This window comes from Lepus europaeus, chromosome 3 (genome assembly GCF_033115175.1).
Source record: "Lepus europaeus isolate LE1 chromosome 3, mLepTim1.pri, whole genome shotgun sequence".
Taxonomy (NCBI): domain Eukaryota; kingdom Metazoa; phylum Chordata; class Mammalia; order Lagomorpha; family Leporidae; genus Lepus; species Lepus europaeus.
The window spans coordinates 92,060,245-92,083,780 of record NC_084829.1 but is presented as its reverse complement, the minus strand read 5'-3'; the positions used below and the strand labels follow the sequence as shown (position 1 = coordinate 92,083,780).

The following is a 23,536-nucleotide window of genomic DNA, read 5'->3' as shown; positions in this document are numbered from 1 at the left end:
GGATGAAGGAGGAGCAAGCCTTTGCCCTTGCCGGCAGAGAGCAAACAATATATGCCAATAGAAAACTGGGATAGCGAACATTTCAAAATAGACCCATTACACGTTTTAGTTACATGAAAGAGAGCTCAAGGAGCTGCATGATCGTTGTGCTAACATGGTTTTCTAGTACATAGAGAATAACAAGCAGCACAGCCACCACTGGGGAAATTAACTATAGAAGAGAATAGGTCATTTTTATCCTATTATATATGCCAGAGAACAGCACTAGCTCTCAACAGAGAACAGCAGGAAATATAAGGGCCTCTCTAGTGGACACATCATTATATACAAGGGACTCTGTCCCAAACATATTTTAAAAATGCAGATTTAACATGAGAAATGTGAACTGTTCTACAGGCATCGCCGGAGTCCTTAGGCTATTTGGCCTTTGTACCATCTGTGTGCTGTCTGCTGGCTGAACACAGGGAGAGAGGCGATGCTCTGGAGCATGAAACCTTAGAGATTTTCCACACTTTGAAGTAAAGTGGGAGAAATAATGTTCAAATTCGGAAGTTAACTGATGATAACTTGGCTTGGTTTTAGGGGCAAAGTCAGTCACCTGGAGTTTGGGAGGACAAATTCAATTTGTAAAGGGGGTAGTAGAAATACCGCAGTTGTGGGCTTCGAAGTAGGGATTAAGTTGCCACTTGGAACACCCACATTACATATTGGAATGCCTGGTTCCCATCCTGGTTATCCTGCCTCCATTCCAACTTCTTACTAATGCACACCCAAATAGATTCAGGTGGTGACTCAAGTAGTTGGGTCTCTGCCATCTTCATGGGGGATTCAGATAGAATTTGACCTGGTGGACCACTGGATAGAAGATTTTTCTCTCTCCCACTTTTTCCACCCCAGACAAATAAAATTAAAATTTTAAAAAATAAGCAGAGAAAGAAAATCCTTTGACATGCACAAGACACAATATTCACATCTGGACCACTTCTGACGACTTAGTTGTGAGATTCAATTCCAAGCTCCGCTATTTGGGAAGTAGATTTAGGATACAGAATCTGTTATTATGTTGTTAGAATGGTCAATGGAGTAACAGATTCTCAAGTTTATAAGTTTCTCTTAAAGCAAATGAATTCAGTTGTGAAACACTGAACCAGAGAACAAGAACACCACCAAAAAGAACAAGTAGATGGTAACATAGTGAGTAGTTAAGTCAATAAGTGATTGTAGTTTAGGATAATTTTTGTACATTATTCAGAAAGCACTGCTCTTTTTACCAGTAGGAACTGTGTTGATGTTGGTTCTTAAGCTATAGGCCAATGAAAAGTTATTTCTAGAAATTAAAATTCATTTTCATAAATAAATTTTACATAAAACATTAAAATTGATAAAATAGTAACCCTATAACACCTATTGCATTACAATAGCATTATTACTGTATACTTTTTAGCACATAGAATTCAAGATTTAGAGAGGTGAAATGACAACCAGAATCTCTACGATTCCAGAAGTATGTATTTTGTCTTAGCTACTTTCACTAGACTTCCCATGCATTCTCTCTCTCCTTGTTTCTTTCTCTCTCCATTTTTCTTCATTAAAGTTTCCCTTTACTGCTTAATTCATAAGAAGTAAAGTGCATATAGGCATAAAAAAGGAAAACTTGGAACTAGGAATAATTTTGTCATCTATGAATAACTGTAAGCAATATTTGATACCATTTCAACAATTTATCTTTTACTTTGGGTGCATGCATGGGATGCATGTGTAGCCAGAAGAGTACAAAAATAGCATCATGTGTGCATAAATTTGGAACCTAATTTTAAAAAATAATTTATTCCAAATATTTTCCATAAAATTGTATATTTTAGTATTTGGAGTAGTTTTGTAAAAATAACATCTTCTTTTAGTAAAATTTTAAAGAATGCAGAAAGATGTCAGAATCCCCCAAATTTCCATCAGAGGTAAACACTGTGAATGTTTTGAAAAATATCATTTGATTTTCAATGAATGTGTTTATGTTTGTATATGCAAATGTAAATTATAAATATATATATATGCAACAGAGAGACACACTAACATAAGTATCTGAATTTTCTATGCATGGTATGTCAAGTTTATTATTTTGATTTTAGTAATTTTTATAATAATCTAGATTGAATACCTTTCTATACACTCAGTTAAAATAAAATAATAATAAAAAGAACAAAAAAAGAAATAAGAGAATATGTAAGCTATTTTATTAATGAGGAAATTGAAGTCCTGGTTTGAAAACCATGATACATAGAATAAAATAATATATATATATATATATATATATAATAAAATATAACATGTTTGTATACATGAGGCATCAAGATATTAATAGTAGTTTATATCCATGGTGTCCTGTTTATTATTTGAAAAATCATGATTTTTTTTCAACCATATAACTTAGACATTGTTCATGTAATCTACTAAAATGCAATAATTTATAAACAGAATGAGAAGAAGGGGAAGAAATCGTGTGAACTCTTTTGGTAATTAATGGAGTGAAATAAAGTATTAGCTTGGATGCAAAATTCCACAAAATCATATCTCGTGTCCAACAATGTTAGATGTTGGTTAAATCAATTTTCCTCTTTATTTTTGAGAGGGTTGATTAATGGACTATCTTCAAAGACTTTTCATGAGGATTAATTGTATTATTGCCTGTAAAGCCTATAAGAAAGTAACTCACATGGTCAACAAATATTAGCTATTATTGTAATCTTTGTTTTTTTGTATATCATGACATAGAGTTCTCATCTGATTAAACATTGGTAAATTTAAATGTTTACCTTTTTTGTTTTTTTCCCTGCATGACTGGTATGGTAACACAAAGGACTGTTTTTACATCTGATGGGAAAAATAAAATTCTAACAAGTAAATATTTTATAAGTAATAGTTTTCTATAATAATTGGAGAGATCCAAAGTAATAAAAAGACACAAGGCTTGGGATAATCAAGACTGTTCAGTGCTGATTAGCTTCAAAATATCACCAATAACACTTTTTAATATCTTTTTTTTTTTTTTTTATTTTTGACAGGCAGAGTGGACAGTGAGAGAGAGACAGAGAGAAAGGTCTTCCTTTGCCGTTGGTTCACCCTCTAATGGCACCGCGGTAGCGCGCTGCGGCCGGCGCACCGCACTGTTCCGATGGCAGGAGCCAGGTGCTTATCCTGGTCTCCCATGGGGTGTAGAGCCCAAACACTTGGGCCATCCTCCACTGCACTCCCTGGCCACAGCAGAGAGCTGGCCTGGAAGAGGGGCAACCGGGACAGAATGCGGTGCCCCGACTGGGACTAGAACCCGGTGTGCCGGCGCCGCAAGGCGGAGGATTAGCCTGTTGAGCCACCCTATTGGTCAAATATCCTGATCCTGAACATAATTTCTTACTATGCTACTGGCAGCATTTTACCTCCTTTTCCATAATTTATAAAAAACATGACTACACACCACACATATTCATGTTAATACAAGCAATGAAAAAAATCAGATAGTAGACAAAAACTATCCTTATTCTAAGAAATGAAATACGAGGGAATTTCAGAACTAGAAGGGCCCTGCTACAATGTCTGTGTGTCCTCTCTACTTATCATACTTCTGTATGCTTTTCCCCTTTGGTGCATTCCTAAAGAATTGTTGAATGAAGGATCATGAACATTTTTTGTGTCGGTATCATGCTTAAACTTCACTCCAAAATAGAAAAAAAACAAATTTTCATTCCCAGGTAAACGTCACTGGGAAAAGCAGTTGCTGCATTTTGCCTAGCATAGAGCACAGGCTTAATTGGAATCCCGGGTCCCAGTGGTGTATTGTCCACCAAAATAATACTCACTTTTAATAGCATGACAAGCCCAGTCTCACCCTCTCCCAGATCTTCTCAGAAAATTCCAAACAGGATTCCCTGATGTCAGAACGGACAAAATTCTACCCTTTATCATTTACACCAGATTGATCTTGCAAAAAATGAGGATGATAATGATTTTACAGAAATAAAATAATTTTCACAAATATTTTCTAGAATGATATATGATGAGCAAACTGCTCAATTTTATTGTATCTTTAAAAACTCTTAAAGGAAAATATTATCCTGCAGTAACTGATATTTACTCTACTTAAAAGACAACCGAAGGGCATGAATTTATCATGAAATATCAAACAAGACGGCACCTTAAATCTTTCTATGCTGCTTTGTGCAGCTTGTAATTATGAGAATGGCACCATGTTGTGTTTTATTGATTAATATTTTTGGCTTAGACCCATATATTCATGCATTTTATAATTTGCATACCAAAGTGAATTCTTCAGTGCTAAGAAATATAATACAGTGTCCTAAACTTGTCAGTTCAAGTATATGTTTAGTCTTTTGGTGTACTACAGTCAGTTTAAATCCATTCTTTACAAGATTCAGTGTGAGTCATATGCATTTAGTGCAAAAATATGATGCATGATGGAATATTATTTATTGTTTCTAGGGAGATTCAGTCATTCGCTCTATTTCTAGAGCTGTGACTATTACAATTAGAGGTCAGAGGCTTCCCACATGAAGGAAGTACATTCTCTTTCATCATGTTTGCCTTTTCACCCTCAGAGAGACAAAAGGTCCAATAGTAAGTTCCAGAAGAAACCAGTCAATGGTGAATTAAGCCTTCTGCAATAGACCTTATTTCCCTGAGTTCAAAGCAGTCTGAAGCTCTCTTAAATTAAATCCCCTCTCACTGTAAGTTTAATTTATGTTACAGAATTAAATAAAGAGTCATTATGTCATAAATCTTGCTATTTCTCTACAAACTGTATTTCTCTCTCAAAAACCTTTAGCATATGTAGCCAGCTGGTGGGAGCTTTGGAAAACTTAGGATTTTTTTTTAATTGCTGTTTTGTTTCCAAATATGAAAGCTGTTAAATTATTAATAAGAAAAAATAAATTAGAATATAATTTAGAATTATATAGTATTACAGAATGATCATTAAGAATTTCCATTTTACACCCATGGTCCAAAACTCTACCAGCTGTATTTAATGCTGCAGCAGCCTCAACCTTTGAAATAGAGCCTTAACCTAAATGGACTGGACAAAGGAGGCTATGTGTTTAGTTCCACAGCTCAATACGTATTCAATGTCAATGCCACACTTTCTGCCAGCTTTTGTGTGGTAATTTCACTATTCTTGGTGCCTGTGTTAAAATAATTTTGTATCATCTCTTGAAACAACAATTTAACTAATTTGTTTCATTTTGAATATGTCATATTTATTAGCATCTTTAGCTTTAAATTTCTTAATACAATTTCCTTGAAGGTTTTTGTATTATAAGTCAAATAATTATGTTATTACTTCTGTTTTTCTAAGTAATACCAGGAACCATAGAGTTAAGGTATATACAATGCAACAATATAATCACAATGCCAACAGTGAGACACAGTGGTTTAAGTGATAGGCAAAGAGTTTTCATGTGAAGCTTACTATCATTTCTTTTAGCTGGGAGGTGATAGAAAGTCATAAATAAGGTATGTTCCTTACTATTAACTCCAGGTTGTACAAACAGCTAGGAATATGACATCATCAATAATTTTCTAGACTGTTCTTTAGATATTTTATAATTCCAATACATGCTTCTTGTAATAATATGGCCAACATTGAGTGTACAAGCGAGAGAATAACAAGGCTTTATACAGTCATAAGTTCACACTCACAATAAACAAAGACTGCCAAAATTTTCCTATAACTTTGTGATTCAATTTCTTTGAATTCTTATCTTTGAAAAACAGAGCAATATTTGTTTCTTTCCTTTGAGGATTTTCAGTATCTGTCTACTGATAAAGCAGCCAGGATAGCAAGTCATCGCAATCAGACCCACTTTGTGAATCCCATCTTCATCCTTATTTATACAATGAAAGTACCTTCCTACAAAATACCTCTGAGTGAATCAAAAATTCAAGCTCAATCCTGACAGTTTTTTAAGTTTTGCTTTTGCCAATAGAATTGGTGTTCCAGTCCTTATAAATGCATTCCTCACATCAAAGTTACACATAAAACTATAGAAAACGTGTTACACTAAATGCAATAGAAATTGATAAGAAACAAATCAAACAGAATGGTATAATAGCCTCAAGCTAGATTACAAAATTCAAAGAAGCAGAATGTACAGTCATGAGTAACAGTGTATGAAGTGGTTGAGAATGGGGACTTTCAGTATGAATCTTGCACTACTTTGGCTGAATTACTCCTTGTCCCTCAGTGTTTTGATGGTAAAAACCCTGGCCAACTTGTAGTTTTCTGTTAAGGATTAAAGGAGATAGCATGTGGGAAAAATTGGCATGGAAAGCAATTCTATTAAAATAAACTATCATTGCCTAACAGTTCTTAGTCTTAAAATGATCATTTGGTCCTTCCCTTATTAAAAAGACTACATCAGTCCTTCCTCCACTACTTTCTTTTCCTCAAAAAAGACAGAGAAAGTGTGGGGGAGGCTGATTCTGGAGAGGCCTAGAGGAACTTTCTAAGCCTGCCTTGAGTTTGAAGACCTGTCTTTAAGTTTTGAATCCCTGGCGGTAAACAACCCAGCCCCAGGGCACTTTTGCCTAAGGATCACTGAGGTGGTATAATAGGATTGGCTAAAACCCTTTTGCATCACATCACCGCTTGCCTGCATCAGCTCTGTACTGCAGCTTTATAAACACCTCCCTTTTACAATAAAGTGAGATCCTGCTTCAACTCGACTCCCCACCGCATCTGATTATCCCCTGGGTTCAGGGAGGCTGAGTGGCGGGTGGCACACTTCCCCTCCTCAGCCAAGACAGGCTGAGGCAGCCTGCCTAATTCTCTGGTGGTGAAAAGGAAGAATTACCGCAAGAAAAATTCTAATATGCTACACACATGCCTAGAGTATGTACACTAAAATGGTTTGTCACTGAATATATTATGGATTTAATTTCAATTATTAGTATTATGGGACAAGAATGATTATAGTGGTTAGTTAATATTTTTGCAAGCTTAAGTTTTATTTATGGAATAAAAATGTCACTAATTTCATATATACAAATTTAATGTATGTATATTTACATATATGATTCTTCCCACTCTAGAATCCCTTTCAGCCATGCTTCTCCAATTTCTCCTTCTTCCTCTTTTATTCCTTCTCTTAATTTTTACAATGATCTACTTTCATTTTGCTTTATACTCATAAGATCAACTTTACAATAAGTAAAGAGTTATATGAATGGTATGAAGAAAAAAAATAAACTGTCCCTCAACAGTCAAGACACAGACTGTTCAAAATCATCACATCTCAGTGTCAATTTCACTCCTATAGATTACCTTTTAGGTACTCTATTAGTTGCCATGGATCAGGGAGAACATCTGGTATTTGTCTTTTGGGGACTGGCATATTTCTCTAAGTATCATAATTTCCAGTTTCATCATTTTTTTCTACCACTGTGTACTATTCTAAATTGTATATATGCTATAATTTCTCTATCCAGTCTTCAGTTGATGGACATCTGGTTTATTCCATTTCTTCATTATTGTGAATTGAGTTGTAATAAGCATGAGTGTACAGATCACTCTTTCATATGCTGATTTCTTTACATTTGGGTAAATTCTCAGGAGTGGAAAGCCTGGTAAATACACATTGTGATTTCTGAGGTATCTCCATAATGTCTTTAACAGTGGCTGTACTGGTGCAGTGCCATTTCAAAAGAAAATATATTTCCAGTCCACACACACACACACACACACGCACAAGTTAAACAAGTTATATAACTCCATGGTATTTATAGAGTGTATAAAGGCAATCTAAAATGAAAAGCCTTAATTTTTAGAAAATTGAGGATCTAATAGTACATTACATATAATAATTCTCAGATACAACAGTTCAAAATAATTTTATATAAGTACTGAAGAGAGTTTGATCTTGCAAAGTGGGTAAATTTTCATTAGAAGTAAAACATTTCAAGTCCATTCAGCAGACAAAATGGAAATCTATTAGCCTAAGTATCTAAAAATATAGAGATTTGCCTGATTTCAGTTGAGACTGGTATTTCAGGAAATTAAACTCAGAATATAATGCCATTCCATCTTCAGGAAGATCCTGGGGTTCCTTCAATTTAGTTATATTCATAAGTAGATTAAATTTTCACTTATTTACATTGTGAGCATATTAAATGCATTCACATAAATGTAAATACAAACTTGGCCAGAGTCCAGTTAAAGTTGTAGAAGCTGGATTTTCATCTCTGAGATGCAGTCATTGTACCTCAAGGCTTATAGTACTCTACACATTACTTGCCAAAGCATATATTTCTGCTAAAGATAACAATTATAAAGAAAACAGCAATCTGAAATCTAAGACAGGGTTGAAATTATTCTGGTGTCAATGACCTAACTAATGACAGCACATCATAGGATAATTTCTATTAAAAAGAAGAACCCAGATAATCCAACAATGCTTAGTAACTCAAGAGGTCCCTTGGCATCAGAGAAGTGTATAGGCATACATTTATCTTTGCCAAATGATTAGCTAACACAAGTTGATATTTTATATTATGTCTAAAACACACAAAGGTGATATGATTGACAATTTTGTTTTATGATGGTCTACTAAAGGTCAATGATGAAATGATATATTCCAAGAAAAGTTTAAACTTTTATCTGTAATTAGTATATTGTTGTAACTAGAACCTTGTGGAAGAATACCAGAATGAAAATGCAGGTTATATAAAATCAAAGAGAATATTGTTAAATAGACCAAAGGAGAAAAAGTAGCTTAGCAACAACAATGAAAAAGGCTGTTATATTCATGTTGCATATCTTCTGGTCATTTTAAGCAAAATCTAACCTCTGAAGACAGTGAATAGATTTAAAGTAACTCAGAAAAGTAATTTTCAGCCTAAAATGGCATTTGCAGCCAGACTATACTGTTCAAAAGGGATAAGTTTCTATGTGAGACGACATGTGGACATAGGATAAAATACTCCTACACACTCCAAAAATGCAGAATTTCTGGGGCCTGCACCATGGCGCAGTAGGTTAATCCTACGTCTGTGGTGCCAGCAACCCATATGGACGCTGGTTCTAGTCCCGGCTGCTCCTCTTGCAATCCAGCTCTCTGCTATGGCCTGGGAAAGCAGCAGAAGATGCCCCAAGTGCTTGGGCCCCTGCATCCGCATGGGAGACTGGGAGGAAGCGCCTGGCTCCTGGCTTCAGATCGGTGCAGCGCCGGCCAATGCTGCCATCTGAGGAGTGAACCAATGGAAGGAAGACCTTTCTGTCTCTCCCTCTCCCTGTCTATAACTCTACCTCTCAAATAAATAAAATCTAAAAAAAAAGAAATGAAGAATTTCTGGTTAAAACTTAAACACACTATCATTTAATGCATAGCAAAGCTAGGAAATTATTAAGGACTGTTAAATTTCTAGAAATTAAGAAATTATTGAGAGATATTTCCTTATGAATTTCTCAGATTTCTACAGGTTCACAAGGGAGACACTATTACTTTGTTCCTGTCTCACGAAGGATGTGTGTACGACAAACAGCTTGGGATAACAGAGATGATTTTACCCTCTGTAACAAACAGCAGGTTTGGTTATAATCTTGTAACAAAGAGATAGTGTATTTTGGGTGAGAGGCAGGTATAACTATAGTCCATTATAAAAGATTAAGAATCCATAAGCTCATTTTCTCCCCTATAATGTACTCACTGAGTGTTCAGGTGTTGTCTCGCTTTCTTTGCTTGGATTGGGTGGTGGGGGCCAGCTGGGATTTAAAGTTTAGGAAACAAGCAAATACTTATGCTCCACTTATTACTATTTTTATGAAGAGTAAACCCTCCTTGACCTGTGAACTGGGCTCTCAGACCTTCTGTCAGCATCCTGTGAAACTATGGCAGATTTCCTGGGTAGCTGGCAAGCAGACCAGTGATCTGAGCACCCACTTGTGCAAGTGGATGCTCTGGCAGCCTAGGGAAATGCCTCGTGTAGATAAAGGACTTAGAATTAGAGATTGTAGTTGTAGTCTCTTCATATAGTCAAAGACCAATCAAAGTCTCAACGTTACACAAAGCAAACAAATGTATAAAATGTTTTCTGGCTCAGAAAATCTTGAGATATATGGAATGGATAATAGTGAAAACATTTCGACAAATTAATAGATAGTCCATACATACACAATCTATGGATATTAAATTTTCCACATGAAGTGGACTCTGGAATATGAGATATAAGCACAAGAATAAACAGAATCCCTGGGGCTGAAATAAAGGGCAGTATCCTCTAAATGTATCTCTTAAATTCAGCAATGGTCCTGGAATCTCACAAAATGTAATTTCCTGAAGAGAATCAATTCAACAACAAAAACAAAACTGTATAACAAAGCAATTCACTGGGGGAAAGAGAGAGAAAGAGAGAGAGAGAGAGAGAGAGAGAGAGAATACATTAGCCAAGCAAGTATCTCACAATCCAAGGATAAGATATAATAAAACAATCTGAAAATAATATAATATATATATATATAATATGAATGAAATCAAAACCAAATTTGTTTTTTAAAGATTTATTTGAAAGTCAGTTACACAGAGAGAGGAGAGGCAGAGGCAGAGGCAAAGAGAAAGGTTTTCCATTCAATCATTCACTCCCAAGATGGCTGCAACGGCCGGAGCTGTGCCGATCAGAAGCCAGGAGCCAGGAGCTTCTTCCTGGTCTCCCACATGGGTGCAGGGGCCCAAGGACTTGGGCCATCTTCTACTGCTTTCTCAGGCCATAGCAGAGAGCTGGACAGGAAGTGTAGCAGCCGGGTCTCGAACCGGCGCCCATATGGGATGCCAGTGCTTCAGGCCAGGGCCTTAACCCACTGCACCACAGCACTGGCCCCTCAAAACCAAATTTGTACAACGGGGGCACAAATACAGATGACTCACACACATATTGAGTTGACAGGAGCTACATTAAAATTCCAAATGTAAAATAAGTAATTCATCTAAAACACCAACATGTGGATGAATTGGAATATTTAATGCATAAGGTAAATTTACTAAATTGATAAAATTTGAGAAATTTTGCCAAATGCAATCTATAGGAAAAATGAAAGAATGTTCAATGAAACAGATGGTTGAGTGAGAGGGTAAAATGCTCACATGTCTGTATGGTAGATCATTGGTTCATTTGGCAATATTGGCACCATATATTAATATGTAGATTACATACTTTTCAATATATGCATAATACTTTATTATTTTATATAATAAGAAAAATACAATACTTTTAAGAAAGAAGTTTACTAGTGATTGACTACATGCTTTCTAGCAGGTGGTATATAAGAGTAAAATGTTTTGGTAATTTAAAACATAGGTTCTCTTACCCATTGAAATAATAGAATAAATTACAAATATTATCAGAAAAGGGATGCAAGAACTAACAACAAAAGATTGATTGCCAATAAGCAAGAATTTTTCAAGCTTGCAGAACAATGAAATTAAAAGGTAATTGACTATGTGATGATTTTTGAAATCCATACATAGTTTATTTTATAGCATGCATTTTTCATAAAGTTTTGATGACCTTTCATGTGTGTGGGGGGCAGAGACTATTGATACACAGGTGTTTAAATGAAGAGAACACACACACACACACACATATATAACAACCAGAATTTACTTAGATTAAGTTAGGTTGTTTGAGACTATTTTATCATTCTAGTCTTACTGAGTAGCAACAAGAGCAATAAAGTATAAAAAACTAGACAAACTTGTTTTATTTGCTATTTAGAAAGGTTGATCTTCCTTTATTTTATATATTAATTAAAAGAAAAATGTTAAATATGATTTCAACTTTCTGAAGCTAGCTGCAAGGTTTTTACATTTTATTTCAACTTTGTATGTTTCTAATGAGCAACTCATACTCCAATCAGTCTGTGCTGTAACAGTACATCTTTCCTTCCATGCTTATAAGTCATGAAAAGTTGATTGGGCCTTAAGGAACATATATTTCAATCATAACAGTTTACATATGAAAGAACAGAGTATCTGAGAGTTTGAGTTATTTTCCCAAGGTCATCTATCTAGTTAGAAGCAGATTTGGCTACCTTCAAAAATCACTGGAGTTGAAAGAGAGCTCTTTATGCACAGCCTCAAGGAAATGTAATATTTATACCAGTAAGGATAAAATTAGAAAATTCTTACCCAATCATATGCTTTTAAAATATCATCTCTGTCTGCTTTTTTATAAATCTTTAATATATTTTAATATATTTCAAAATTGACAATGAATAAAAAGGAACAATTAAGATTTTTTATACTCCCAGTGGAAAGGACCATAATTATTCCTCAGTATGTTAAAAATGGAAATCCTATAAGACAAGTGGGAACTGAAGGTTTTTCTACAATTTTTTCTCAAAATGATCTTTCTCATCTTTATTGGAATCATTTATTATCTTTTTATTTATTTATTTATTTGGTGCTCATTTTAAGGTGACTTCTATGTACCTATTCAGACACTAACATAGTCTAAATAAAGCCACATAACCCTCCTGTGGCAGACTTACATGGTAGTTTTTTTTTTTTTTGAGGGAATTTATTACCACATGAGATTTTCAGGGTCAGAGAAAACATATGATAATTACTGCAGCACAATTATCATCAATTCTATGTTAATGTGATATTAATTCAAAAAGAATAGATTCCAGGTAATTGATAGATACAATTCTGAAAATAAAGTGATACCCTCCACCCCCCCCTGCCTTTCTGCCTCTTTTTTCATTAGTTTTTGTTTTTAATTTTTAAGAAAACATTATTTATTTACATTATATTCAAGGACTTAATGATCCATTAAGTAAAGCATTCAACAAGGAAAATGTAGAAATATATGGAACAGCAGGACTCTAGGCAAGGGTGCAAGGGTTATAAATAATAATCAATGAAAAAATGGTAATTTCACACAATACAGTAAATTTTAAAATAATTACAGTTATTTAAAAGTATAGTAGTATATGATATTTGGACACTGCTGGACAAATGTACAACAAAGTTTGATAAAATTGTACTTGAAGTAGTATTGAGACATGCAGACATTTTAATGATTGGAAGAATTATTATCATTAAAATGTCTGTACTACCTAAAGCAAACCACAGATTCATTGCAATTCCCTATCAAAATACCAATGACATTCTTTGCAAAATCAGAAAAAGCAATACTAAAATTCATTTGGAATCACAAAAGACCAAGAATAGCCAAAGCCATCCTGGGGAGGAGGTGGTGGGAATAAAGCGTGGGCATCACAATACTTGACTTCAAAGTATCTTATAAATCTATAGTAATTAAAATAGGATGGCACTGGCATAAAAACTGACACAAAGATCAACACAATAGGATACAGAGCCCAGAAATAATTCACATGTATTCAGTTAACTGACTTTTTTTAACAAAATTGCATAGATCATACATTGGAGAAAGGATAATCTCTTCAATAAAGGTGCTAGCAAATCTAGATGGATATATGTAAAAGAACAAAATTGGATCTCTACTTCTCACTATATATATCTATATATATGTATGTATGTATATGTATATATAAAGTAAAGATGGATCAAAGACCTGGGACTACAAAGTTGCTAGAAGAAAAGGTAGAGCAAACACTTCAAGGTATTGATGTAGAAGATGACTTCTTGGATAACACCTACAAATCACAGAAACAAAAGGAAAACTAAACAAATAGAATAATGTTATACACAGATGTATTTGTACTTCAAAGGAAATAATCATTTGCGTAAAGAAACAGCCAAAAGAAGTGGAAAATCATTTGCAGGATATTTATCAAGCAACTACTCAGGACCTATGTGAGAGACTCAGGTGGAATTCTTGAACTGGCTTCAGCTGGCCAAGCTCCAACTGTTGAGGGTATTTGGGGAATGAACCTGGGAATTAAAGATATCTTTATCTCACTCCCTTTCTCTGCTTTCAAATAAGATAAAAAATAAATAAATTTAAATCTCAAACATATTACAAATAAATTCTACCTGTTAAAAAAGTGCTATGTTATACATACATATTGTTATATATCTCAAGTATTTATTTCCTCAACTATATATAATGAAACCCGTCATGGAGGGGAGGGCAGCTGCAGGAGTGAGTCTTGTGGGTTCTTAGCTCAGTTTAGAAATAAAATGCAAAAATTTGCAAGGAAGAAGAAATTTTATTTGATTGGCAAGCGACAGAGAAACTGGTCTGAGAGGAGAGCAGATGGCGTGCAGAACACTGCTTTGAAGAAGTTCTTAGGTTTTTTAGGCATTACTATCTGTTCATTGGGTTATCCTATTGGGGATGCTCATTGGACATACGTATGTTGATTGGCTTGGGGCTCATGGAGATAGCAAGGGTCTCCTGGAGACTGTCCCTCTCCTTAGGGACTCAGCCCCTCCTCTGCTAGCTCTGGGTGGAAGATTGCAACTAACTTGAAGGCATGACTTAAAACCTCAAGGTCACACAAGATAGCCAGGATCTCCTGGAGCCTGTCCGACTCTCCCCAGGAGCTCAACTCCTTCCCGCGCCAGCTGCGGATGAAAGACTGCAACCACCCTGAAGGTGAGATTTAAAGCTGCAAGGTCACGCATGCAGGACAAGAAGCTATTAGTCGGGGAGATGCCAGCTGATCTGGAGACAGCCTTTCCAGCCTACAGCCGGCAGGCTGCTTATGGACATTCTACCTATGTCTGAAGAGGTCCACAGACTCCCAGCCCCCACTGGCTGGCCTCATATAGTTAGAATGTTTGTTTTTGTGTTGTTAAAACATTGCCATACTTCACAAAGAAGTTTGTTAATTTCTATGATTTGCAAGTATTCCTTCAAAAGTATGTATTAGGAACTTAATCTTCAAAGCAAAGATATTGTGAGGTGCACTTAGTGAGAAGTGCATAGCCTGTAAAAGCTCTGGCATTATAAATGAGCTAATATCAGGAATTGGTGTATTATTGTGTGAGTGAGTTTCTTATAACAGGCTGAGTTTGATTCCTGCCCTCCTCCCCACCCCGCAACCAAACACGCACAACATCCTGTAGATACCGTGCATCATGGGTTCAGACAGTAGGAAGCCACCTTGCCAGATGCCTGCCCTTAGACCTTGCACTTCTGTAGTCTCTAGAACAGTGAGCTAATAAATTGTCATTTCTTATAAATTACATAGTTCCAAGTTCTCGATTATAGCAGCACAGACTAATGCACTAATTCATATATTTTTACATTGATATTATCCTATAAGTTTGCATCCAAGTTATCAAAATATTTGGCTTTATTTGTCTACATTGCATGGAATTTTATTCCTCAAGCAGAAAATGTATTTTTTATGAGCAGGAATTGAGATTTAAATGAGTAGAAGGGAGACTACCTAGATGTGAACTAATCTAAGTAGCCTTTAAAATAACAAATGATTCTTTTTTATGGGGCTGTTCTACAACAATTGCTATGATGTGCAGCCCATGTCCTCTCCAAAATTGGTATTGGAACTTAATACCCAGTGCAACATTATTAAGAAGTGATTAGTCTATGGCTCATGAGTGGATTAGCCTTTTATAAGAGGTGAGAGGTTAAGTTTACCCCATGCTTCCATTCTACTACTCCAGTACAAAGATTATTAATCCCCTCCAGAATATGCAGCAACAAGGCATCATTTTAGGAGTAGAGACCAGACCCCCTCCAAACCCTGACTCCACAACTACCTTGGCCTTGGACTTAAAAGCCTCCATAACTTTCAGAAATACATTTCTATTGTTTATAAATTACCCAACTTGTGATACTTTTGTTCAGGAGCACAAACAGACTGAGATAATACCTAAGATGCATTAGACTGAGAAATTTTGATAATAATGAGATGATAGTAGTTTTTGAATATCATTATTATTTATCCATCTCAAACTTTCATCACCTAATTAATTGTCTTACCAAGGACATAAGTACTCTAGAGTCTGACACCAAATTAATCTTTTCCCAATCTTTTGACCTTCTAAAACTGACTATACTGCTCTACCATATTTCAGAAAAATCAAAACTGCAACACTGATCATAATTATCCACAAAGGAAAGTCTTTTACAGTAAAGAATAAAACACTGTAGGAGATATTAACAATAATGCTACACTCAGAGACTAATACAGTGTCTTTTTTTTTTTTTTTTTTTGGACAGGCAGAGTGGATAGTGAGAGAGAGAGAGAGAAAGGTCTTCCTTTTTGCTGTTGGTTCACCCTCCAATGGCCTCTGCGGCCAGCGCATCGCGTTGATCCGAAGCCAGGAGCCAGGTGCTTCTCCTGGTCTCCCATGCGGGTGCAGGGCCCAAGCACTTGGGCCATCTTCCACTGTCTTCCCGGACCATAGCAGAGAGCTGGCCTGGAAGAGGAGCAACCGGGATAGAATCCAGTGCCCCGACAGGGACTAGAACCCGGTGTGCTGGCGCCGCAAGGTGGAGGATTAGCCTGTTAAGCCACGGCGCTGGCCAATACAGTGTCTTAATCAACAACTTTAAAAATATCTACACCAAAGTTCAGATTCATAGACATTGCATAGTTACTTGTTTTAATCGGTTCAACCTGGTGCTATAGATGTCCATCTATAGTTGCCTCTTAAAACCATTTGTTTCTTTTTTGTCTCTGTATTTAAAAGCATTTATATCTGTCTCTTTCTTTCTTTTTTTTTTTTTTTTGTTCTGTGTATCAGAGGTATTTTGTTGCTGTTTCCTTTTTTTTTTTTTTTTGAAAGATTTATTTACTTGAAAGTCAGAGTTACACAGAGGGAGAAGGAGAGGCAGAGAGAGAGAGAGAGAGAGAGAGAGAGGTCTTCCATCCACTGGTTCACTCCCCAACTGGCCACGACAGCTGGAGCTGAGCCAATCTGAAGCCAGGAGCTAGTAACTTCTGGGTCTCCCACATGGGTGCAGGGGCCCAAGGATTGGGGCCATCTTCCACTGCCTTCCCAGGCCATATCAGAGAGCTGGATCAGAAGTGGAGCATCTGGGACTCAAACCAGTGCCCATATGGGATGCCGGCACTGCAGGAGGTGGTTTTATTTATGCCACAGTGCTGGCCCCTCCTATGTTTCTTTCCCTTCCAATTGATGATTTTATTTTAGTAACTCTGATATTTTTATCTTATGAGTGATATTAAAAATGGATATGTATATATATGTATAATATTAAACCCATATATACAAATGTATAAAATCTAATTTTATGTAATTTTCATATTCATATACATAGGCCCAAAGAATAGTGTGTAAGAAATTATTACACTAATTTACAATGTGAAAAAAATAGCTAATATATTAACTGCTTTCATTCATAGATATGTGACATTAAAAGTAAGATGAAAATCACTTTTAAGGATGTCATATATATTTATGTATGTCAAACTTTACACAAGGCATAGAAACTGGAAATATCAATATGTTGATTAATGTCATAAATTATTGTAAGAAGTTTATATTTTCATTTCAAACCAAGTATATGTGTTGCCATACATTAATAATCATCATGGGATGCCATTTTCTAATAATGTTGTTGAAAACCCAATACAAATTTGATTTGTTATACATAAGCACTTGATTTCATTCTACACATGTAATGAAACTATGAATACTTTTTACATTTATGTAACAAAATGATGAATTACTGAATTAAAATACTTTAATCATGTTTTCCTTAATTTTTGGATTATCAGTAACTTTTAAATCATTATCATATCATCAAAGCATAATATTAGTATAATTTTATAAGCAGAATAATGGTATTCCAAAGGAAAACATTATCAGTATAAAAAAGTCTTGTTACGCTTTCATTCAGTGTCTCACCGGAAAGGTCTGAATGACGTATAGGAATTTATTGCTCATGTCTTTTATTTTTGTCACTTCAGTTTATGTTCCTTTCTAGTTTTTGGCTGAGTATAGATTATATGTTCGGAGTGGTTTGTGTTGATGTGCAAAACAACCCGCAACTACCACTTTAACCACTAAACAAGAAGTTTCATATTGAAATATATTCTGGACTAAGTGAAAAAATATACAAACATCCAAATTATCTAGATAAATAAATATTTTATTTTAATTCAAATGGATCTAACTTTATAAATGTAAGGGACTGCAATGGCTATATGCGTGAATGGAAGGATCAATATACATATTATCTTCTTTCAGGAAATAAAACAATAGTCTGATTTTGTATGAACATATTTTGATGTAATTAGCATGATGGATTAAAATCAAATATATTATTTGATGTAACTATTCTAAGAAATCTGTGCAACAGAGGTGGGTCTTGTGGTATGGTTGTTAAGCCCTCATTCAACCCTATCACATCTTTTTCCCATCCAGCTTCCTGCTAATCCACACCTTGGGAGGCAGCATGGGATGGCTCAGATACTTGGGTTCCCTGCCATCCCTGTGGCAGACTCAGATCGAGTTCCTAGCTTCTGGCTTTGGCTGTCCAGACTGTCCTGTGTATTTGGGGAGTGAAACAGTGATTGGGATATCTCTCTGTCTCTGCCATTCAAATAAATAGAAATGCAATGGAGAGAACTCATTGAATTTGAATACTGATAATGCAACTACATTTAAATATATATATACATATATATATATATATATATAATACACATATAGATCTCTTCCATGTAAACATCACAAAACAAACTTCTCGTTATTCTCTTCTCCAAAACAGAAATTTTCTAGCATGTGAATCACCTAGTGACAAAAATTGATTTAAATGTTCTTTTAGCTATTTTGAGAATTTTGTACCACATAACAGTAATTTTCTTTTAAATGCCTGTCATTTGCATTCTTATCCCTAGTGTTGAGCTGTATTTGTTTAGTTTGTGGATCATACTTTCTGTTTTAGTAAAACATTTGTGTATTACCACATGCCTAGCACCACCCCTGCAAATATGTGGATTTTTGTCAGCTAGCAAGAACACACTGAAACACCAGTTATACATAGCTGTAGGTGGGCTGTGGGCTAGCCATCTGTGGCACTTGCCTCTGTTGGTCATTGGATAAAGGTTATGTGGGTTGAATGAATATGTGCGAAGAAAAACTAGATGAAACATAAAGAAACTGTTCTAACTTTATGAAATTGGTGTTTCTACCCCCTTTTTACCCTTTGATTAGATTACTAAACATAAAATAGACCTTGAGCATATGCTATGAAAACAATTTTCACAGGATTTCATCAAATAAAAACTAATGCTGTAATTTCAGCAGCAGATGTGATTATGTCACATAAATGATTAGGTATTAATTGGAAGGATAAATATATTTTCCACCTACATTTCTAAATTTTAGGGAGAGTATCTTCAAGTGATAGAGATTAAAATGATAGCTTCTAACTATATGCTGTGGCAATTTTACTGTAGCATTACTTGTCTAACAATCTCCCTATTCAATGAAGGTTTAAATTTTCCCAAGTTGCTATCAATGTGGTTTCATTTTGATTTTGATAGCCTAAAGTTTATCAATTAACTATACTGTCTTTTCTGATTATGATAGGTTTGTTTTTTTAAAGAAAAGTCTCAGTGCATTAGGTTAGATTACTAAGCATTTTATGCATAAAAGAGAAAAGAATTCTAGACTTATTTTTAAAAATCAAATAAAACTAGACATAAAATTATCCATAGGTATGGTGCACTGTGTGATATTTTGATACAAAAGTATACTGTACAATGTCCAATCAGGATGAATGTATCTATGTCCTCCAATGATTATTTTTTCAAAATATTTATTATTCATTAATTAATTAATTAATTTGAAAGAGTTACAGAGAGAGAGAAGGAGAGACAGAGAGATCTTATTTCTGCTGAGTCACTCCCCAAATGGCTGCTAAAGCCAGGGCTGTTACAGGCTGAAGTCAGGAGTCAGGAGCTTCATCCAGGTCTCCCATTTAGGTGCAGGAGCCCAAGCACTTGGACCAGCTTCCTCTGATTTCCCTGGCACATTAGCAGGGAGCTAGATTGGAAGTGGAACATTCAGGGCATAAATTGGTACACATATGAGATGCTGGCATTGAAGGAGGCATCTTAACCAACTGTTCTTCATGGTGAAAATATTCAAATCCTATCTTCCAGAGTTTTAAAGGTTTTTTGCTAATGTAGTACATTAACAATGTCTGTAGCCACTCTACTTTGCAATAGAACCTCAGAATATTTCACTCTTATCCAATTGTAAGTACTGCCTATTAAGCAACTTTTCTCCTTTCTTCCCTCTCCCATGCATTCTCCACTCTTAGGTAAACACCACTATGCTCTTAACTTCTATGAGATCACCTTTTTTAGAATCTACATATGTGCAAGATCATACTACACTTGTCTTTCTGTGCATGGCTTATATCACTTAACATGAAGAACCTCAGTCCCATTCATCTTGCAAATGACAAGATCCCATCCCTTTATATGACCAAGTACTATTTCATTGCATTTTAGATGACATTTAATTTGTATCCATTCATCAATGAGTAGACATTTAGATTTCTTCTCTTTATTGGCTATTGTGAATAGCTCTACAATATATACAGGAGTGCATATGTCTGTTCAACAGACAGATTTCATTTCCCTATTATATATACCAAGAAGTGGCTGTGCTGGTTCTTATAGTAGTTATGTTTTTAGTTTTTTTGAGGAAGTTTCATACTGTATTCTACAATGGTTGTACTAATATAATTTCCATCAATTGCATAGAAGTTTTCTCTATTCTTTGCACCTTTACCAGTATATGTCATTTTTATCTTTTTTATATTAATCTTTCTAACTGTAATGAGGTGACATCTCATTTTGGTTTTTATTCATATTTCTCTGATTATTAGTGATGTTGACCATTTTATAATGTTTTATAATGTTTGCCATTCCTATAACTTTCTTTATTCATTGTTTAATTGAGCTGTCTACTTTATTGTTAATGATTTGAATCCCTTATAGATTCTGGTTGTTAATCTCTTGACAGATTCACATAACTTGTAAATATTGTCTCCCATGCCATGGGTTCCTTCTTCACTCTGTTGACTGTCTCGTTTGCTGTGCACAAATCCTTTTGTTTGATGAAATCCATTTGAGTTCCTTTGCTTTTAGGGTCCAACACAAAGGAAAAAAAATCCTTGTCATTCTAAAGTTCTTAAGCATTTCCCCTATGTTCACTTAGTTATTTGAAAGTTTCAATCTTACATATAGGTCTTTAATACATTTGAATTAATATTTCTACATGGTGAGAGGTAGGGATCTTTTTTTATTCTTCTGCATATAGATATTCAATTTTCCCAGAAACTTCACTGAAAAAATTATTATTGTTCCAATTCATACATATAGCACCTTTGTCAAAGTCAGTTGGCTGTAGATGTGGGAGTTTGTTTGTAAGATCTCTATTCTATTCAAACATTCCATGTATGTGTCTGTATGCCAATACTATACTGTTTTAATTACTGTTACTTTGCAATATATTTTAAAGTCAGGCAATACTGTTTCTTTCTTAACAACTTTTAGGCTACTTGGAATCTTTTATGTTATATACAAATATTAGTATGTTTTCTAGTCTTTAAAATTGTCATTGTTACTTTTGAAAGAGTACATTGAACCTAAACATTCCTTTGGCTATTATGCATATTTTAATGACATTGATTCTTACAGTCCATGACCATGAGATGTCTTTCCACTTCTTTGTGTCCTCTTTAGCTTCTTTTATCAATATTTTTAATTTTCATCTTCCTCCTCTTTGATTAAATTTATTCCTAGGGATTTTATTTGATTTGTATCAATTGGAAATGATATCATTTCTAGATAATTATTTTTCAGATAATTTGCTATAAGTATATAATTTTATTATCTCTTTGATATATTTTCTACTACTATGACATTATCAATCCCCTCTTGAATACCAGCAATTAAGATATTTGTTCATTTTATGTGTCCAAAACTTTCTCCAACCTTTTTTCATTTTTCTTGAATCTTTCTTCTTTCTATCTGCTTCAATTGTGTAATTTCAAGTAGCCGATCCTCAAATTCACTATCTCTTCCTTTCTGCTTGTTCTATTTTTCTGTTGATGCTTTCAATCATGTTTTTAATTTTATTTAGTATACATTCCAGTTAAAGGAGTTCTGTTTGTTTATTTCAAGTATTTTCATCTCTGTTAGTGTATTAAATTGTTTCTCTGTGTTCTCCTGAAGTTCATTAATTTTCCCTAAAACAGTTACTTGGAAATGCTCATCCAAGCATTTGAAAATTTATATTCCTGGATCACTGGTTTCTGATACTATTTTTTTTTTGTTAGATGACTTTATGATTACTGTAAGTGCTTGATGCTTTTTGGTGTACAACATCATTGGTGCATTCAAGGATTAGTTATAGTGATCTGACTTCCCAGAAATTCTAAGTATTCTATTTACTTTGAGCCTGTGGACATTTCTGCCATTATAACACTATTAAGATTTATTGTTTCCATCCAAGCTAAATGTATCCCAAGTCTGTAGTTGGTGTGCTATTCACAATGAATCAATAAATTTTTATTGTTTTCTTTTAAAAAAGAAGGTAATCTGTACCTCCAAGCTATTTCCACTGGCTGTGGTAGAGCCAGATGTGTAATCCTCTGGCTACTCATGATATGAAGCTAGAGCATATCTAGGGCTGATGGCTCCTTGAGATCAGCACAGTCTAGGAGTTGGACGGAAATTCATCTTGGTTTTATTTTTCTGCTACTGAGATGGAATAACTGCCTGATGCTGTTCCTATCAGACATCGTCAGTGATCACTGACCAACTGAGGCTGTGGTAATGCACTTGGCTTTGAAGCAGGTCCAGATGTCCTATTTGCAGTCACTGGCCTAGGGACAATGTTTATTAGGATCTGCTCAGTATTAGTTTTAAGTAGCTTAGCACTGAGTCACAATATAGTCCTGTGGTCACTCACTTCCTGCCTATGTTTAGCAGAGGGGTGACAGACACAGCCTTAAAGCTGCACTGGCAGGTACTAGTTGGGTCATACCTGGGTCTCACAGCTATCAAGGCCCTGTGCAAACTTGGAGATGCACACCAGCATCACAAATTTGGTGGTGATACGTCCCAGATGCGGGTCTCTGCCTGATACAAGGACAAGTCTAGATTCCATTCATGCGCACTGGTTGAAGTGGAGAAAATGTTAGGATCTGCCCAGTATTGAGCTTCACCAAACTAGTGCTGTGTTCTAAGAAGGACTCCTTTAAGGTTCCTGGGTGCCCAGTGTCAGAAGAACAGTGAAAAGGCAGCAGAGGGTCAAGATATCCAGTCTTCAGGCACAGCCACACAGGCACTGTTCAGTCGAAGGACTGTACTAAATTTCTTCTTTCGCCCCCAAGTGGGGACTGAGAAAACATCCAAGTGTTGTGCTAAGCTGGGAGAAGGGTAGTGCAGGTAACTCTTTCCTTTCTGCTTTTTTTCAATGCAACTTTTATAACTAATAAAAGTATAATAAAATATAATTAAAATTAGACTAAAGTAGGCATTGTGGCTTCAGTATTTCTGTTGAAGGTGACTTGCTGCTTGAAAATT

At 35.2% G+C, this 23,536-nt stretch overlaps 1 protein-coding gene across 1 annotated transcript in view; it reads right to left on the bottom strand.

Moving 5' to 3' along the window:
• The window catches only part of LOC133756601 (tubulin beta chain-like), an 81,520-nt gene extending 58,403 nt beyond the window's left edge, over positions 1-23,117 (bottom strand). Inside the window, 1 exon segment of the mRNA XM_062187233.1 lies at positions 22,995-23,117. Within this exon segment, the coding sequence (XP_062043217.1) occupies positions 22,995-23,117 (123 nt within the window).
• Positions 23,118-23,536: the final 419 nt, after the last annotated feature.